Source organism: Salvelinus fontinalis, chromosome 25 (assembly GCF_029448725.1).
Source record: "Salvelinus fontinalis isolate EN_2023a chromosome 25, ASM2944872v1, whole genome shotgun sequence".
NCBI classification, from domain to species: domain Eukaryota; kingdom Metazoa; phylum Chordata; class Actinopteri; order Salmoniformes; family Salmonidae; genus Salvelinus; species Salvelinus fontinalis.
The window spans coordinates 28596094-28615712 of NC_074689.1; the positions used below are offsets into that span (position 1 = coordinate 28596094).

The 19619-nt window shown below is 46.6% G+C and overlaps 1 protein-coding gene across 1 annotated transcript in view; it reads right to left on the reverse strand.

Annotated features, from left to right (window-relative positions):
- The window catches only part of LOC129823069 (sodium channel protein type 4 subunit alpha-like), a 229769-nt gene that overhangs the window by 71844 nt on the left and 138306 nt on the right, over positions 1 to 19619 (reverse strand). Inside the window, exons 15-16 of the mRNA XM_055881786.1 lie at positions 11056 to 11229; positions 9763 to 10119 (exon numbers count right to left, since the gene is read on the reverse strand). Coding sequence (XP_055737761.1) covers positions 9763 to 10119; positions 11056 to 11229 — 531 coding nt within the window. The remainder of the gene's footprint in view (positions 1 to 9762; positions 10120 to 11055; positions 11230 to 19619) is intronic.

The following is a 19619-nucleotide window of genomic DNA, read 5'->3' on the forward strand; positions in this document are numbered from 1 at the left end:
TCACAGAGTACCATGCAGGAGAGAGGAGTGTTCACAGAGTACCATACAGGAGAGGGGAGTGTTCACAGAGTACCATGCAGGAGAGGGAAGTGTTCACAGAGTACCATGCAGGAGAGGGGAGTGTTCACAGAGTACCATGCAGGAGAGGGGAGTGTTCAGAGAGTACCATGCAGGAGACGGGAGTGTTCACAGAGTACCATGCAGGAGAGGGAAGTGTTCACAGAGTACCATGCAGGAGAGGGGAGTGTTCACAGAGTACCATGCAGGAGAGGGGAGTGTTCACAGTACCATGCAGGAGAGGGGAGTGTTCACAGTACCATGCAGGAGAGGGGAGTGTTCACAGAGTACCATGCAGGAGAGGGGAGTGTTCACAGAGTACCATGCAGGAGAGGGGAGTGTTCAGAGTATCACACAGAAGAGGGGAGTGTTCACAGAGTACCATACAGGAGAGGGAAGTGTTCACAGAGTACCATGCAGGAGAGGGGAGTGTTCACAGTACCATGCAGGAGAGGGGAGTGTTCAGAGTATCACACAGGAGAGGGGAGTGTTCAGAGTATCACACAGGAGAGGGAAGTGTTCACAGAGTACCATGCAGGAGAGGGGAGTGTTCACAGTACCATGCAGGAGAGGGGAGTGTTCAGAGTATCACACAGAAGAGGTGATTGTTCACAGAGTACCATGCAGGAGAGAGGAGTGTTCACAGAGTACCATGCAGGAGAAGTGGTTCACAAGACCAAGATGGCGCCGACAGATAGGGCAGCCGTGCTTCTAACTCCTAGGCAACTTTGCAGCAGTTTGTTTTTTATGTGTTATTTCTTACATTATTAACCCAGAATTTGTTTGTGTTATTACATCCAGCCGGGAAGAACTTCTGGATATCAGAGCTTCGGTAACTCCCCAGCATTACGACCATGAATACGACTTTCCCGAATCGGTTCCTTTGTTCGTACCCCCCAGGGGAATTGGATTCCAGAGGCTGATTCAAAACACCACCGGCAGAGAAGTGTTATTCAGAGTGGACTTCTAGTCCGACTCAGGAGGCGCACAAACCACCCACCGCTTCCGAGTATGTCACTCGCAAATGTTCAGTCACTGGATATAAAAGTTGACAAGCTCAGGCCAAGGATTTCCTTCCGGAGAGACATCAGGGATTATAACATACCCTGTTTATATGGAAACATGGGGATATACTTTCTGAGTCCATACAGCCAGTTGAGTTCTCAGTTCTCAGCACCACCCTATCCACATCGACGGGACCGCAGTGGAGAAGGTGGAAAGCTTAAAGTTCCTCGGCATCCACATCACTGACAAACTGAAATGGTCCACCCACACAAACAGTGTAGTGAAGAAGGCGCTTCAGCACCTCTTCAACCTTAGGGGGCTGAAGAAATTTAGCTTGACACCCAAAACCCACAAACTTTTACACATGCACAATTGTGAGCATCCTGTCAGGCTGTATTGCCGCCTAGTACAGCAACTGCACTGCCTGCAACCGCAGGGCTCTCCAGAGGGTGGTGCAGTCTGCCCAACGCATCACCGGCGGCAAACTACTTGCCCTCCAGGACACCTACAGCACCCGATGTCACAGGAAGGCCAAAAAGATCATCAAGGACAACAACCACCCGAGCCACTGCCTGTTCACCCCATTATCATCCAGAAGGCGAGGTCAGTACAGGTGCATCAAAGCTGGGACCGAGAGACTGAAAAACAGCTGCTATCTCAAGGCCATCAGACTGTTAAATAGCCATCAGGAGCACCTTAGAGGCTGCTGCCGTATATACATAGACTTGAAATCACTGGCAACTTTAATAAGGGAACACTTTAATAATGTTTACATATTTTGCATCTCATATGTTTACACTACCGTGCAAAAGTTTGGGGTCACTTAGAAATGTCCTTGTTTTTGAAAGAAAAGCACTGTCAGAGTCGTGTGTATAGGTGGCAGGGAAGTCAGGCGCAGGAGAGTCAAACGGAGTGTAAATGGAGTCTTTTAATATATGTCCACTTAACATGCTCCAAACACGAAAATGTACATACATAAAAATAAACATGGGTACGAGGACCCGTCGCGCACCTATACAGCAAGAAACAATACTGACATAAAACAATCTCTGACAAAGACATGAGGGGAAACAGAGGGTTAAATACACAAGAGGTAATGGATGGGATTGAAAACAGGTGTGTGGGAAGACAAGACAAAACCAATGGAAAAATGAAAAATGGATCGATGATGGCTAGAAGACCGGTAACGTCGACCGCCGAGCACCGCCCGAACAAGGAGAGGCAACGACTTCAGCAGAAGTCGTGACAGTAACCCCCCCCCCCGATGCGCGGCCCCAGTAGCGCGTCGACACTGGCCTCGGGGACGACCCGGAGGGTGAGGTGCAGGGCGATCCGGATGGAGGCGGTGGAATTCTTTTAACATGGAAGGATCTAAAACGTCCTCCACCGGAACCCAGCATCTCTCCTCCGGCCCGTACCCCTCCCAGTCCACGAGGTACTGAAGGCCCCTCGCCCGACGTCTCGAATCCAAAATGGATCGAACAGAGTACGTTGGGACCCCCTCGATGTCTAGAGGAGGCGGAGGAACTTCACGCACTTCAGCCTCCTGGAGCGGGCCAGCCACCATCGGCCTGAGGAGAGACACATGGAACGAGGGGTTAATACGGTAATTAGTGGGCAGTTGTAACCTATAACATACCTCGTTCACTCTCCTCAGGACTTTAAACGGCCCCACAAACCGCGGACCCAGCTTCCGGCAGAGCAGGCGGAGGGGCAGGTTTCGGGTCGAGAGCCAGACCCTGTCCCCTCTTGCGAACACCGGGGCCTCACTGCGGCGACGGTCTGCGCCAATTTTCTGGCGCGCTGAAGGTGGACGTGGGCTGCCTCCCAGGTTTCCTCAGCGCCCCGAAACCAATTGTGCACCGCAGGAGCCTCCGTCTGACTCTGATGCCAAGGAGCCAGAACCGACTGATACCCTAATACACATTGAAAAGGAGTAAGGTTAGTGGAGGAGTGACGTAGCGAGTTCTGGGCCATCTCTGCCCAGGGCACGAACTTTGCCCACTCCCCCGGCCGGTCCTGGCAATAGGACCGCAGAAACCTGCCCACATCCTGGTTAACTCTCTCCACCTGCCCATTACTCTCGGGGTGAAAACCTGAGGTAAGACTAACCGAGATCCCCAGACGTTCCATGAACGCCTTCCAGACCCTTGACGTGAACTGGGGACCCCGATCAGACACTATATCCTCAGGCACCCCATAGTGCCGGAAAACGTGTGTAAACAGGGCCTCTGCAGTTTGTAAGGCCGTAGGGAGACCGGGCAAAGGGAAGAGACGACAGGACTTCGAAAACCGATCCACAACGAGCAGGATCGTGGTGTAACCCTGTGAAGGTGGAAGATCAGTCAAAATCCACCGACAGGTGCGACCACGGCCGTTGAGGAATGGGCAAAGGTTGAAGCTTACCTCTGGGCAGGCGTCTCGGAGCCTTCCACTGGGCGCACACCGCGCAGGAGGAAACATAAATCCTCACGTCCTTAGCTAAAGTGGGCCACCAGTACCTCCCATTAAGACAGCGCATCGTCCGACCTATCCCAGTATGACGAGAGGAGGGTGACGTGTGAGCCCAATAGATCAATCGGTCGCGGACAGCTGACGGAACGTACAGACGACAAGCTGGACACTCAGGAGGAGAGGGTTCTGCACGTGACGCCCGCTCAATGTCCACGTCCAGCTCCCACACTACTGGCGCCACCAAACACGAAGCTGGGAGTATGGGAGTGGGATCCATGGACCGCTCCTCTGTGTCATACAGCCGAGACAATGCGTCTGCCTTGACGTTCTGGGAGCCTGGTCTGTAAGTAAGAGTAAACACAAAACGAGTGAAAAACATGGCCCACCTTGCCTGGCGAGGATTCAGTCTCTTCGCCTGCCGGATGTACTCCATATTGCGTGGTCAGTCCAGATGAGAAAAGGGTGTTTAGCCCCCTCAAGCCAATGCCTCTACGCCTTCAAGGCTTTTACGACAGCTAACAGCTCCCGGTCCCCCACATCATAGTTTCGCTCCGCCGGGCTGAGCTTCTTCGAAAAGAAAGCACAGGGGCGAAGCTTCAGTGGCACACCCGAACGCTGAGAGAGCACTGCTCCTATCCCAGCTTCGGATGCGTCCACCTCCACTATGAATGGCAAAGAGGGATCCGGATGAGCCAACACAGGCACCGAGGTAAACAGAGTCTTCAGGTGTCCAAAAGCCCTGTTCGCCTCAGCCGACCACTGCAAGCGCACCGGGCCCCCCTTTAGCAGTGAGGTAATGGGAGCAGCAACCTGACCAAAACCCTGGATAAACCTCCGGTAGTAATTGGCAAACCCTAAAAAACGCTGCACCTCCTTTACAGTGGTTGGAGTCGGCCAATTACGCACGGCTGTAATGCGGTCGCTCTCCATTTCCACTCCTGAAGTGGAAATCCGATGCCCTAGGAAGGAGATGGATTGTTGGAAGAACAAGCATTTCTCAGCCTTGACGTATGCTCCAACAGGCGACCAAGCATCCTGCGCAACAGGGACACATGCTCGGCGCGTGTAGCGGAGTATATCAGAATATCATCGATATACACCACTACACCCTGCACGTGCAGGTCCCTGAAGATCTTATCTACAAATGATTGGAAGACTGATGGAGCATTCTTCAACCCATATGGCATGACAAGGTACTCATAATGACCTGAGGTGGTGCTAAATGCCGTCTTCCACTCATCACCCTTCCGAATACGCACCAGATTGTACGCACTCCTGAGATCCAATTTTGTGAAGAAGCGTGCCGCGTGCATTGACTCAATAACTGTATTTATCAGAGGTAAGGGGTAACTATATTTCACTGTGATTTTATTGAGACCTCGATAATCAATGCATGGGCGTAAACCGCCATCCTTCTTCACAAAAAAGAAACTCGAAGAGACGGGTGAAGTGGATGGCTGAATGAACCCCTGACGCAGGGATTCAGAGACATATGTATCCATAGCCACCGCCTCCGCTTGCGACAGGGGATACACGTGACTCCTGGGATATGCAGCGTCTACCAGGAGATCTATCGCACAATCCCCCCGTCGATGGGGTGGTAATTGAGTCGCCTTCTTTTTACAGAAGGCGAGAGCCAAATCGGCATATTCAGGGGGAAGGCGCACGGTGGAGACCTGGTCTGGACTTTCCACCGTAGTTGCACCAACAGAAACCCCTAAACACCTACCTGAGTACTCTCGCGACCACCCCGTGAGAGCCCTCTGTGGCCAAGAAACAGTGGGGTTATGACAAGTTAACCAGGGTAGGCCTAGCACCACAGAATACGCAAGGGAATCAATAAGGAAAAGACTAATCTTCTCCTTGTGACCCTCCTGCGTTATCATATACAAAGGTGCGGTGACCTCCCTGATAAACCCTGACCCTATTGGTCGACTATCTAAGGCATGAATAGGGAAAGGCATATCCACAGAAACAATAGGGATCCCTAAACTATGAGCTAAATTTTTATTAATGAAATTCCCAGCCGCGCCTGAATCTACTAGCGCCTTATACTGGGAATGCAGGGAAAAATCCGGAAAAGTGACAGAGACAAACATTAGTGCAGCAGAGGGCTCTGGATGAGAATGGTGCCTACTCACCTGGGGTGATGCCAGAGTGCCCTACCTGCCTTCTCTATTACCAGAGGAACCAACCCGGCACCGACCAGCAGTGTGATCTCTGCGACCATAGATGGTGCTCGAGCGGGAACCCCCTCTGGTCTCCCTGCGTACCATCCCTCCCAATTCCATAGGTTCGGGAGAGAGGGTGCGGGAGGATGGAACAACCAGACCCCGATCTAGACGTCCACGAGTAGCCAGCATGTTGTCCAGCCTGATGGACATGTCCACCAGCTGGTCGAAGTTGAGGGTGGTGTCTCTCTACAGGCTCCCGACGGACGTCCTCGCGTAGACTACAACGGTAATGGTCAATCAGGGCTCTGTCGCTCCATCCAGCGCCGGCAGCCAAGGTCCTAAACTCCAAAGCAAACTCCTGTGCACTCCTCTTCTCCTGCCTCAGATGATAGAGGAGCTCACCCGCCGCTCTGCCTTCGGATGGGTGGTCGAATACCATCCGGAAATGGCGGATGAACTCCTCAAAATGGTCCAACGCCGCATCCTCACTCTACACACAGCGGCCCACTCCAGGGCTTTCCCGGTGAGGCATGAGACAAGGGTGCAACTCTTCTCACGGTCCGATGGTACTGGAGAGACCGTGGCCAGATATAAGTTCAGTTTTAGGAGAAAACCCTGGCAGCTGGCAGTATCTCCATTGTATCCCGTGGGTAGGAAAGAAAATCCCAGGTTGTGGTGGTGGAGGCGCTGGAAAAACTCCCTGTCTCTCCCAGCGGTCCATATTCTGGACAATGCGATCCATGGCAGCGCTCAGACTGTCGATCTCCTCCGCTTGTTCCATAACGCGTTCCTCTAGCTCCATGAGCGAAGTGTCTCCTCCTGCTGACTTCATAATGTGGTCAGAGATTCTGTCAGAGTCGTGTGTATAGGTGGCAGGGAAGTCAGGCGCAGGAGAGTCAAACGGAGTGTAAATGGAGTCTTTTAATATATGTCCACTTAACATGCTCCAAACACGAAAATGTACATACATAAAAATAAACATGGGTACGAGGACCCGTCGCGCACCTATACAGCAAGAAACAATACTGACATAAAACAATCTCTGACAAAGACATGAGGGGAAACAGAGGGTTAAATACACAAGAGGTAATGGATGGGATTGAAAACAGGTGTGTGGGAAGACAAGACAAAACCAATGGAAAAATGAAAAATGGATCGATGATGGCTAGAATACCGGTGACGTCGACCGACGAGCACCGCCTGAGCAAGGAGAGGCAACAACTTCGGTAGAAGTCGTGACAAGCACATTGTTTTGTCCATTAAAATAACATCAAATTGATCAGAAATACAGTGTAGACATTGTTAATGTTGTAAATGACTATTGTTGCTGGAAAGATTTTTTTGCTTCTTTAATCAACACATCAGTTTTCTGCTGTGCAAACATAATTGCAAAAGGGTTTTCTAATGATCAATTAGGCTTTTAAAATTATAAACTTGGATTAGCTAACACAACGTGCCAATGGAACACAGAAGTAATGGTTGCTGATAATGGGCCTCTGAACGCCTATGTAGATATTCCATTAAAAATCCGCCGTTTCCAGCTACAATAGTCATTTACAACATTAACAATGTCTACACTATTTTTCTGTCAATTGGATGTTATTTTAATGGACAAAAAAAATTGCTTTTCTCTCAATAACAAGGACATTTCTAAGTGACCCCAAACTTTTGAACGGTAGTGTAAACTGTATTCTATTCTAGTGTATATTAGTCCGACATTGCTCGTCCAAATATTTATAGATTCTTAATTCCATTCCTTTATATTGGATTTGTGTGTAATGTGTGTATTGTTATGAAATTGTTAGATATTACTTGTTAGATATTACTGCACTGTTGGAGCTAGAAAAATAAGCATTTCACTACACCCACAATAACATCTGCTAAACACGTATATGTGACAAATAACATTTGATTTGATTTGACAACACTTGAGACAATAGGGACCTGAGGTAGAAGATCACTTGAGGTCAGGTCTGGATACCTAGACGAGTGCTCATTTTCTAATTAACCTCAGTATGACTCGCGTCTTTTGACGTTGACGTTTGTTGATCTGGATCTGTTAACACGCCGTCCCACATCAAACATTTTGTCAGCCTCCCGACAAGATACTGGCAGCCATGTTATGTTACACAACACAAGGTCTTGGAGGCCAGGCAGTACTAAGTCTCACTGACCTCCTTTGACTGCTCAGCTGTAATAAATATGACAGGGGGAGGGAGGAGGAGGGAGAGAGAGAAAAGGAGGTAGATAAGGAGGCAGGAGGAAGGAGAGAAAGAGGAGGTGGAGGAGGAGGAGGAGGGAGGAGGGAGAGAGAGATGAGGAGGTGGATAAGGAAGGAGGAAGGAAAGAGAGAAGAGGGGAGGGAGAAGGAAAGAGAGAGAGAAGAGGAGGTGGGGAATGAGGAGGGAAGGGGGAAGGAGAGATGGAAGAGGCCGAGAAGAGGATGAGGGTGGCGGAGGAGGGGGGCAGAAGTGAGGAGGAGAGGAGGGGGCCTCTAACACAAGTGCGTAAGCAAATGACAGGCGCTGACTTGACTAAGGGACTGGGGGCGACCCCGCAGAGAAAGATAATATTAGCAGATACATTTGGCTGGGTAATTGTGGCTTCGTTGCTCGGCTGCCCCGCGGATGGGAACAGTAGTGGAGCATGTAGTGAAAGAGGCGACCACTGAGGACAGAGAGGACACTGTAAATAGAGAGCGGTACTGGGAAGACTGAGTACCACTCCATACAGTAGAGAGCCTTGACTCATTTAGTCCCTAATTAAATGGCTCAATGAGTTGGGGTAGGGCAGTAGCAAGGATGTGGGTTCACTTCCTGCATGGTAATCATGAGACATTTTGTATTTAAACAACCCTAACACATACAGTAGGAGACTTATACACTAACCCTCAGTATGGCATTGGGCTGCCCAACGATGCCAGCGTAAACTTCAGCACCTGTCTACGTGTCAGTTAGTGTTGAAAACCCCTCACCGATGACAGCCATAAGGACATGGCATTAGGTCTGCCAGGACAAAGTGTGTGTGTGTTTGCGAGTGACAGAGAGAGAGAGATACAGACAGCAGAAATACAGTCAAGGAAGACAGCCTTGTAAGTGTGCAGATATCCCTATGATCTAACAAAACTGCTGAAGTCAGCGCTTCAGTCAGTAACACTGCATAGGCTTCTGTGACAAATGGTATCTAGACCAACTGAGGCCCAGGACCCTGTTACTTCCTTTATCACTTATTTTCCCCAGCTGAACCCCCTAACCTTTAAAGGGGTGTCTTTTAATTACTATACATGTGGAGCAGGACTGTAAAACTCAGTCCTTTTCTAACGGAAACCAAGCAGTCACAAAACAGAACCCTGTGACATCTCAACATTTCATCCCTTTGTGTTCCTTTTGCCAAGGCTAACAAGGCTATTCACTGCCAGGCATGCGTCTTTGTGAAACTGAATCAGGCCACGTATCGGGAACATGTGAGCTTTGTGGGGAAGGGGGAGGGAGGGGGATCGTTTGATTGCAACACTCCCTTCCACCGACCCCTGCAGCTCTGGACACAGTAGTGGGCAGTGGGGCGTTCCACGAGGGCCACCATCAGGGTCGTGTTGTCATACCGCTACCAAAACAGTTCATGGAGATTAGCTCACCCCCATCCTCCCTCCTTTTTCACAACCCCCCGTACACCCCTCCCACCCTGCCAAAAGCTCCAACCATGGCAGGTAGAGAGACATTGGTAGGAGGGGGATAAAGCGGATGGGCAGAAAGCTAGACGAGGCACTCACCCCCTCACTCACACAAGCACACAAACAAACACCCCATGTTTTTTGAGGACACTGAGTAATGTCAAACTTGGGTATAAGCCCTGAAATGACACAAACTCTAGACATTTCATGAACAACACAGCAAAACTAAATCAGAGTAAAAACAATTTGTGTCCAATGAATTCCTTTAAACTCGAACATGCTACTAAATTACATACTATTTATAACCCACCCTAACCAAAGAGACGGAGTGACTTGGTTTGACGTAGACAGACCTTATAACCCACCCTAACCAAAAAGACTGAGTGACTTAGTTTGACTCACCACTAGGTTCCCGATCACCATGACGAGCATGAAGACCAGGATGCAGAGAGGTTGCCCGGCCACCTCCATACAATCCCACATCGTCTCGATCCACTCGCCGCACAGCACCCTGAACACGATGAGGAACGAGTGGAAGAAGTCCTTCATGTGCCAGCGCGGAAGTGTACAGTCCTTGGAGATCTTACACACACAGTCCTGGTAGTTCTTGCCGAACAGCTGCATGCCCACCACGGCAAAGATGAAGACTATGATGGCTAGGACCAGGGTCAGGTTTCCCAGGGCGCCCACCGAGTTGCCGATGATCTTGATGAGTGTGTTTAGGGTGGGCCACGACTTGGCCAACTTGAACACCCTCAGCTGTGGGAGGGGAGATAGTGAGACCAGCTGTTTGTTAGTTGTCTGAGAAATGAATTTAGAAATGAATGTTAACTAGAAGTTGAATCAAGAGATTTAAAGACAAATTATATTTTCTTTATCCTATTCTCATGTTCGAGTTTAAACTTTTAGTAAAATGTTCATTAGTCACATTTCACTTTATTATGCAATTTTTAACCTCCCCCTTTTTCGTGATTACAATCTTGTCTCATCGCTGCAACTCCCCAACGGGCTCTGGAGAGGCAAAGGTCAAGTGCTGTGAAACATGACCAGCCAAACCGCGCTTCTTAACACATGCTTGCATAACCCGGACGACAGCTGCACCAATGTGCCGGAGGAAACACAATTCAACTGATGACCGAAGTCAGCCTGCAGGCACCCGGCCCGCCACAAGGAGTCACTAGAGCACGATGAGCCAAGTAAAGCCCCCCCGGCCAAACCCTCCCCTAACCCGGACAACGCTGGGCCAATTTTGCGCTGCCCTATGGGACTCCCGGTCACTGCCAGTAATGACCAAACCCCAGGCTGTAGTGACACCACAACACTGCGATGCAGTGCCTTAGACCGCTGCACCATTCGGGAGGCCCACATTTCACATTTCTAAATAAAGAAGTGGCTACTGACTACAATTCAAATCATTCTGTCAATGGGATATGGTAGTAAAAAGGGGTTACATAGCTCAGGCTGGTTTAGTAACTGTTGAGAAGGACTTGCCAATGGTCTCACAGTTAGGGGGACTTAAAGTCCGCATACATGTACAGTACCATTGGGTGAGAGACCTAACCAGTCACACTGTCAAACAGTGCAGGCTTTAACACATCCATTCCAGACAACCATCATCTACAAACACACAGAGACACAGACAGCACACAGAGACACAGATAGGCCAGAGGGGCGACATGTTAAATGGTTAAATACCAGTCTGAAGGACCGGAGAACGGACAGTCCCTCCACGTCAGACAGTCCCAGCTCCATGAGGCTGAGGCACACGATGATGCTGTCAAAGATGTTCCAACCTTGTTGGAAATAGTAGTATGGATCTAGAGCGATGATCTTTAAGACCATCTCAGCGGTGAAGATCCCGGAGAATACCTAGGAAACACAGACACACACAGACACAAACAGAGAGGGAGCGCTTAGCCTGGGGGTAGGAAACTTCAGAGCAGGTTAGAGTCAGAATCAGGCCTCCCTTGCACATGAAGCACTGCATTAGAACACTGGTGGCTGTCGCTTTGCCTGGTTGTCTCCCAATCTACTGATCTTATCCATCTGGAACCATCTGGAATCATCTGGAAGTCAGGGCTGTACTTGAAGGACTAATGGGAGCTGATGAGAAATATTTTTAAATAAGATCTAACGTTTTGCCCAAAACCATGCTCCTAGATTATTAGATTTTTTTTGCCAATGCCTACCCATATAAGCACAGTAGCTCTACCTGCATCGTTGACAAGCGCACGGCACTCGACAAAAGGTCATTTACGCTTGAGCCGACATTCGCAGCGTTTAGTGTGAAAGTGATCTCAGCGAACGTCAGGGAAATTACCAGTACAATGCACCTTTGATTAAATCCCTGTCTTGCTGTTTTCTTCCTTGGAGCGTCTGGAACTGCGACATCAAACTCCACAGTTAATGCAACGTCAATAATAAAACTGAGACCTCAGACTGGGAGCTTTCCTGTATATTGAATTAAGACTCCCAGCCTTTACTGCACACAGTGAGCTGGCTCCTGTGTCCACCTAATCTCCTTAAGGGGAAATCTGCTTATGATATCAGTTTTCAGATGCTGTTTCAGGAGCATCCTCATCTCTTTCATGTTAGCCACCATCATTTTTTTTCTTCATTTGGCTGGACTGCTATGGAGATAGGTATTGCCTCTTGCTCTGTGTTTGTGTTGTAAAAGCTAAAGCAGCTGACAGGTCTGCAGTATAGGTGTGTGTGTGTGTACATGTATTTGTGCTTTGCTTCTGTGATCTCTGTGTGTTTTCGTCTTGCAGCTCTCTGCTAGTTGTTCTTTGCAGACGTGCTCCTCGATGTGACACCGAGTACGTGACACACGGGCGGAAGGCGAGGGTAGAGGGGGTAGCGGGTGGACAAGGTGAAATCGTCATAGGGCGCGTCTGGGTAGCCTTGAAAGGATCTGATCTGGAGTCTGTTTAGACTAGTAGGTCATGTCCACACACAAACACAAACTCACACACACACAGTGAGTGGCTTAGTGAGCAGTTTGGTGTGATTACAGCTGGGATATTGACTGGCACTGAAGCCCCCACTTTCAGTCGCCTGGAGAGGCCCAATGTCTGTGTGTGTGTGTGTGTGTGTGTGTGTGTGTGTGTGTGTGTGTGTGTGTGTGTGTGTGTGTGTGTGTGTGTGTGTGTGTGTGTGTGTGTGTGTGTGTGTGTGTGTGTGTGTGTGTGTGTGTGTGTGTGTGTGTGTGTGTGTGTGTATCCATTCTCATTTACATGGGGCTCATTAAGCTCGGTACACAGCTCGTTATCAATGACGAGGTACTTCACAATCATACTGTTATTACGCTGTCAGGACCCGACGATGAGACAGGGCGTTTATTATGATTGGGCGGAGGAGTATCCTGCGAGCGATGCGGCTGCATCTCACAGAGATCAGTGCCAACATAGAGCTAGGAACACGTCCAACATGACATGGCATTGCCCAACAAAAGGACATGACATGACAATTGATTGAGTTTGTGGATCACACTTTATTCTGATAGTCCCATATAGATGATCTACAGATGGCCATATAATCAACAAATGACTGTATATGTAAGATAAACAACTGCTTGCTAAAGTTACGGTTAGGATTAGGGTTAGAATAAGGGTTAGGTTTAGGTTTGGATTATGGTTAGGGTAAGGGTTAGGTTTAGGTTTGGATTATGGTTAGGGTAAGGGTTAGGGTTAAGTTTAGCTGATAGTTCATTGAAATTTTGTTAACACTTATTGAACATCTACTGACCATCTACTGAACATGTACAAACCATCTACAAACCATCTACAAACCATCTACAAACCATGTACAAACCATCTACTTGGGACTATCCAAATAAAGCGTTATCAGTTTGTGTAATGCATTGTGCTGTACTGTATTGGTTTGGGGCAGATATGGTGCAGGAGACAATAACTTAATGTCTTTAGGATGAAGTTGATGTCGCCTAGTGTGATGCTCAAATTAATGTCAGTTAATAATAACGGTTTGCTTGGGTGAATGACTTTCCACTACTGGAAATGCGCACACCAGAAATGTATTGAAAAATTAATTGACTTTGTTGCAATGTTATTAAAACGCATTTCCATCAAGTCTGTACTTCAAATTAGCATCTCTGTAATTCGAACACAGATAATGAGTATTTACTTTTTATTTTATTTAACCTTTATTTAACAAGGCAAGTCAGTTCACTTATTTGCAATAACAGTCTACCAAAAGGCAACTGGCCTCCTGCGGGGACAGGGGCTGGGATTTAAAATACAAATAAAATAAATAAAGATATAGGACAAAACACACATCACGACAGGAGAGACAACACAACACTATATAAAGAGAGACATCACAACACTGCATAAAGAGAGACCTAAGACAACAACATAGCATGGCAGCAACACATGACAACACAGCATGGTAGCAACACAACATGACAACAACATGGTAGCAACACAACATGGTAGCAACACAACATGACAACAACATGGTAGCAACACAATATGGCAGCAGCACAACATGGTAGCAGCACAAAACATGGTACAAACATTATTGGGCAAAGACAACAGCACAAAGGGCAAGAAGTTAGAGACAACAATACATCACGCAAAGCAGCCACAACTGTCAGTAAGAGTGTCCATGATTGAGTCTTTGAACTAAGAGATTGAGATAAAACTGTCCAGTTTGAGTGTTTGTTGCAGCTCGTTCCAGTCGCTAGCTGCAGCGAACTGAAAAGACGAGCGACCCATGGATGTGTGTGCTTTGGGGACCTTTAACAGAATGTGACTGGCAGAACGGGTGTTTTATGTGGAGTATGAGGGCTGCAGTAGATATCTCAGATAGGGGGGAGTGAGGCCTAAGAGGTTTTTATAAATAATCATTAACCAGTGGGTCTTGCGACGGGTATACAGAGTAGGCCACGGCACTAACACTGTTTGTTCAACTAATCTCATATGTTCATTCAAATATTATTTGGGCATTTTATCAAAACAAGTCTGCACAACAATGTTTTCAACTCAGATATTTAATACATATGACTACATTATACATATTAATTTATACAGTAATTATTATTCAACATGTCCTCATCTGGGATTTGAAGTCACAACCTTTTGGTTCATGGCATTCTGGTCTTCCTGCTACTGTATGCCACAATGTCTGTGTCACTTATCAGTTAATCTCACTATTCTCTCATTATTTATTTGATTAACTTATTTCAGACATGTTGGGGGTTTCTGTATAGTTGTCTAATGTTGGTGGGGCATATTAACCTGTTTAAATGTTACTCCTTAATCACGAAATGACAGAAAAAGATGCTATCCAGAACCTGAAAGGGTTCTTCGGCTGTCCCCATAGGAGAACCCGTTGAAGAACCCTTTTTGGTTCCAGGTAGAACAATTTTGGTTCCAGGTAGAACCCTTTCCCCTGAGAGTTCTACATGGAACCCAAAAGGAATCTACTTGGAACCAAAAAGGGTTCTACCTGTAAGCCAAACGGGTTGGGGACAGCCGAATAGCCCTTTAGGAAACCTTTTTTTCTAGGAGTGTGACAAATACAATAATTTTACTTGAGTGTATTTTTAATAGAGCCTGATATTTACTTTGAAGTGCAAAGTCTAGCAATACAGGTGAAATCAGTCATTGACACAGACATGGTGGCGTTGCAGGAATATCATTATGCTGTGAAGCAAGAGATTGTGAGTTCAAATCCCAGGTGAGGACATGTTGAACATGCCAGCAGAATCTTGTGTGTCAAATATGTTAGTTGAAACTATTGTCAACTATGTCACTAGTTCCACAGCCTTATTTAGTGAAAATGGCCAAATAATAATTTATAGTTGAATGAACATATGAGACAAGTGGAACAATGAGACAAGTGGAACTGCACCACCCGGCCTCCCGGGTGGCGCAGTGGTCTAGGGCACTGCATCGCAGTGCTAGCTGCACCACCAGAGTCTCTGGGTTCACGCCCAGGCCCAGGCTCTGTCGCAACCGGGAGGTCCGTGGGGCGACGCACAATTGGCATAGCGTCGTCCGGGTTAGGGAGGGTTTGGCCGGTAGGGATATCCTTGTCTCAGTATGTAAATGTAATAAAATGTATGCACTCTACTGTAAGTCGCTCTGGATAAGAGCATCTGCTAAATGACTAAAATGTAAAATGTAAATGAACAAAAACATAATTTTAAGCTGACTGAATTTTGCAAGTTTGGGAAAAGCTTTAATCGAAAAGTTGAGTAAAAAATAAATAAAAAAAAAGCAGTGGAACCAGTTACTTAATAATAATTAGTTTAAACAACTACAATGTTTTATAGTGAAGGTTGTGTCACAAATGGCACCCTATTCCCTCCATAGTGCACTACTTTTGACTAGGGACAATAGGACTGGTCAAAAGTAGTGCATTATATTGGGAGTAGAGTGTCATTTGGGACACAACCCAAAGGCATGAAGGGTAATGATCAGGCCAAAGCAGCAGTAATGAGTAAGTGTTTAGGATGCCCAGGCAGACATGGTAATTGAATAACACAGACGTGTTGGTCTGAGCATGTCACGGCATCGTGACCACACAATTCATATCTCCTGTGATAAGAGTAAAGCTAGAATCGTTAATTGGTGGAACTGCCACGTCCGTTTGGGACATTACAAAAACAAAGAAATTACTGCAAATCAACAAACACAGTTTTTTTGGACATCATTGCCAGTGGTGATCCGTCATTCAGGGCAGATGGGGCAGAGGGGTTGGTAATATTCTCTAGTTGCGTCGTGATTGGCTCAGTGTTTTGTCACTCTAGGGGACACTACGTCACTGCCAAATCTAAGGGTAGAGCTAAAAAATTCAAGCCCCTTAGGTGCTGCCATAGAGTTACATTAGAAGTGCCCATCCAAGAAGGCTCAAGGTCATTGGCCACAGATAAAATGATGTCAAATCATGTTATATCTACAGTAGCTTTGATTGGACTGATACTTTCAAAATCTTAGCTAGCAGTCATCATCATGACCCATGTCGACAATCTACTGGCAAATCCTTTTTAATCCTTGTCATATCAAGATAAATAATGAATAGAAATTATAGACAAAACGTATCGGTGCTCATCGGCCATTGGACATAAACATTACACAACAAGTTGGAAATTTCAAATTCAACAATCAGTGGTTTTGAAGGAATCAGTGGCTAACCGCAACCATTGCAAAGCAATCACTAGCCTGCTATTCAGTGGAGTGGCTGTGTGGTCCCATGTCTGGATTTGAGGGTCTCTTTTCCAAGCTTAAAGGGATAAACATTCAACATTGGCCCTGCTGTCAATACAGCATGACTTCTGCCGCGCTCAAAACAACTGGAAACTCAGGACAGGGAAATCTGACTTCATTGAGTTCAAAACAACTGGAAACTCAGGACAGGGAAATCTGACTTCAGTGAGTTCAAGACAACTGGGAACTCAGAAAAAAAAAATCTCTGACTGGGAAAATACGTTTTGAACTGTCATCCAACTCCAATTACAAGTCTGGAACTCGGGCCCCAATTGCCTTGAAAGCACCATAAATCCAGAGAATGACAGACTTTGATGACAAAGTTTAATGGCACAATTTGCCCACAAAGGACCGTCGCACCACCTTCCTGTTCAAGTGAGCACAGCACAACAAGGTGAGTCCAAAAATGTCTTGTATGCTGCTGCATAAATTAGATTATATTTATACTGTAGCTAAGACTAATACTAAGTGTATGTTGTGTAGTAAGCTGTTAGTAGCCCATGTGCCTCACCCTAATAATTTGGTCCCTTTCCCTCTCTTAATTTCACTTACTGTTCTGATTTGGTGGTGCACATGTGGCCTATGGCCTGTTTTAGAGAAAGGGCATCATCAAATACAGTAAGAGCATTCATTGTCTGCTTATATGCCCCCTTTATTTATCCTATGGTTCTGACTTGGTGTACAGGGAGAATACTGTAAGACGGCCCATGTTCTGAATTCTGTCGCTGTGCATTTCAAATGTGCTGAACAAATAGTTATATTGACTACGTCCGTCCTAGCTCATTGTCTTAATCAAAGTTACGGATTGCCTCTTATCCAGTTGTCGTCCACTTATGCCATAGTTTGTACATCTCAATTGTCAGTAGAAACCACATTTGTTTTAGCAAGTCAGACATATCAGCTATGTTTTTATAAAAGGCAGTAAATAAAGCTGAATGAACTGTTTTGCTGCCAGACAAGGCTCCATTGATAGCCAGGTGTAGCAGTGGTAAGGTGTTGGGACTGCTGTTTGTGGGCACCATTACAGTGCAGTTAATGTATTGTTTAGTGTTGTGTTGTGTAGTGGCTTTGCTGGCATGCATCTAAAAAATATATATTGCAGTACCTTGATGTACATTTACTGCACCTTTTTTTTTGCACACATTACTGTCCTCTGTTTCTACCTCCATAACATCAACAACACAATAACAATAACAGTAACAAAAACAGCAAGGCACTGTTTTCTCCAATGTGGATTGGATCTTTAGGAAAGTGTGCAGGTTGTGTGTGAAGTCAACCCTCTTCAGGGTAAGAGCTAAGGACACTGAGACAAGCAACTTTATACTGAATAGGTCAAGTGAAGCACTGAAATGGCACCCTATTCCCTAGAGCAGAAGTGCTCTACTGTAGATCAAGCTCTGGCAAAAAAACGTACACTATATAGGGAATAGGGTGCTCTGAGGCGGCAGGTAGCTTTGTGGCTAAGAGAGATGGGCCAGTAACCGAAAGGTTGCTGGTTCAAATCCCCAAGCCACCTAGGTGAAAAATCTGTTGATTTGCCCTTGAGCAAGGCAATTGACCCCAAATGCACCTGTAAGTCACTCTGGATACGAGCTGGAATAATAGGATGCCATTTCAGATGCAACCATTCTGTTTTGTGCGGAAAACCTAATACAAAAATATGTTTCGTGCGCGTGAGCGTGTTGAATATCCTACAACGTTGAACAAAATTTGCTTGGTTTCCAGGCTAAATGGGAATATTAGAATCATATATTCAATCAGATTAACCTACTAGAAGACTGAAAGGACACACATCTGTGTGTTGCCTATCTGAAAATGCCTATCTGCTGAATCCTTACTGAAAAAACACATGAATGTCACATGATCACATGTGAAGTGTTCCAAAAACATGTTTTTAATCATGTGATTTTCCACGTGAAATGATGTGTTTTTTCTGTAAGAGATTACTCATCTAACCGCTGCCTCAGACAACCTGTCTGTCACTCTCCCACCCCAAACAACTCACTGTCTTCTCACAGAGATACAGATGTACGGTTCTGAAAAGAACATCATGCCAGCGACCAACACACTCATGTGTCTATCTAACAGCCCGGAGGTGTTGTCCATACGTCTGCCCAGCTGTGTCTGTGTGACTGAGGGGTAGCTGAAGGGCACAGGAGGACAGCTGGATGGGTATTGCTGTGTAAACTAGGGCCTGTGCTGTGCTGACTGTGGCTGTGGTAGTAATAACAGAGAGTCCTGGCTCAGCATATATGAAGATATACACGCATGCATACATAAACACACACACACGTGTGTATACAGAGACACACACACACACACACACGTGTGTATACAGAGACACACACACACACACACACACGTGTGTATACAGAGACACACACACACAGAGAGCAGAGTGAGGCTCATGCGAGCAGAAGGGCGGTGGGCGTGGGCTCAACGGGGAGGGGGGCAGAGAGGAGATGTCATGTGACAAGCACTCTCTGGGAAGCACGTCAACAAGGTTTTGCTCCCACGGTCAACACAATCCACGGGACTACGCACGCCCAACTGGCCTCGGGTGAACAGTCCACACATAACGCATACAAACACACACACATACTGTGTGCAGATGGAAACATTTCCACGCGCAAATTTACACGCATGCACAACCACGCACAAACACACACACACACGTATGCACACACAAACACACACACATACACATTTGGGTTTGGCAGGATTGAGGGGAAAGAAACCTCTTTGTTACAAGGAGATTCCTCCCGCCATAACGGTAACATCAAAAGAATAATGAAACAATATTTCAAGTAGTCCAAGTGGTTGCAGTGGTCCGTGGGCACTTATAGAACAATTATGTCAGATCAGTTGTGTTTTGGGATCCCATGAAGGACAGTGTAATAACATAACTGTATGTCTAAATGTGTATTTTCCCCAGTGATCAGATTAACATACAAATGTTGGCAAACTGGTATGATTAAATATGAATTTGTGAGAAGATATAATGTGATGTTAGCCTTCTAAATGAGA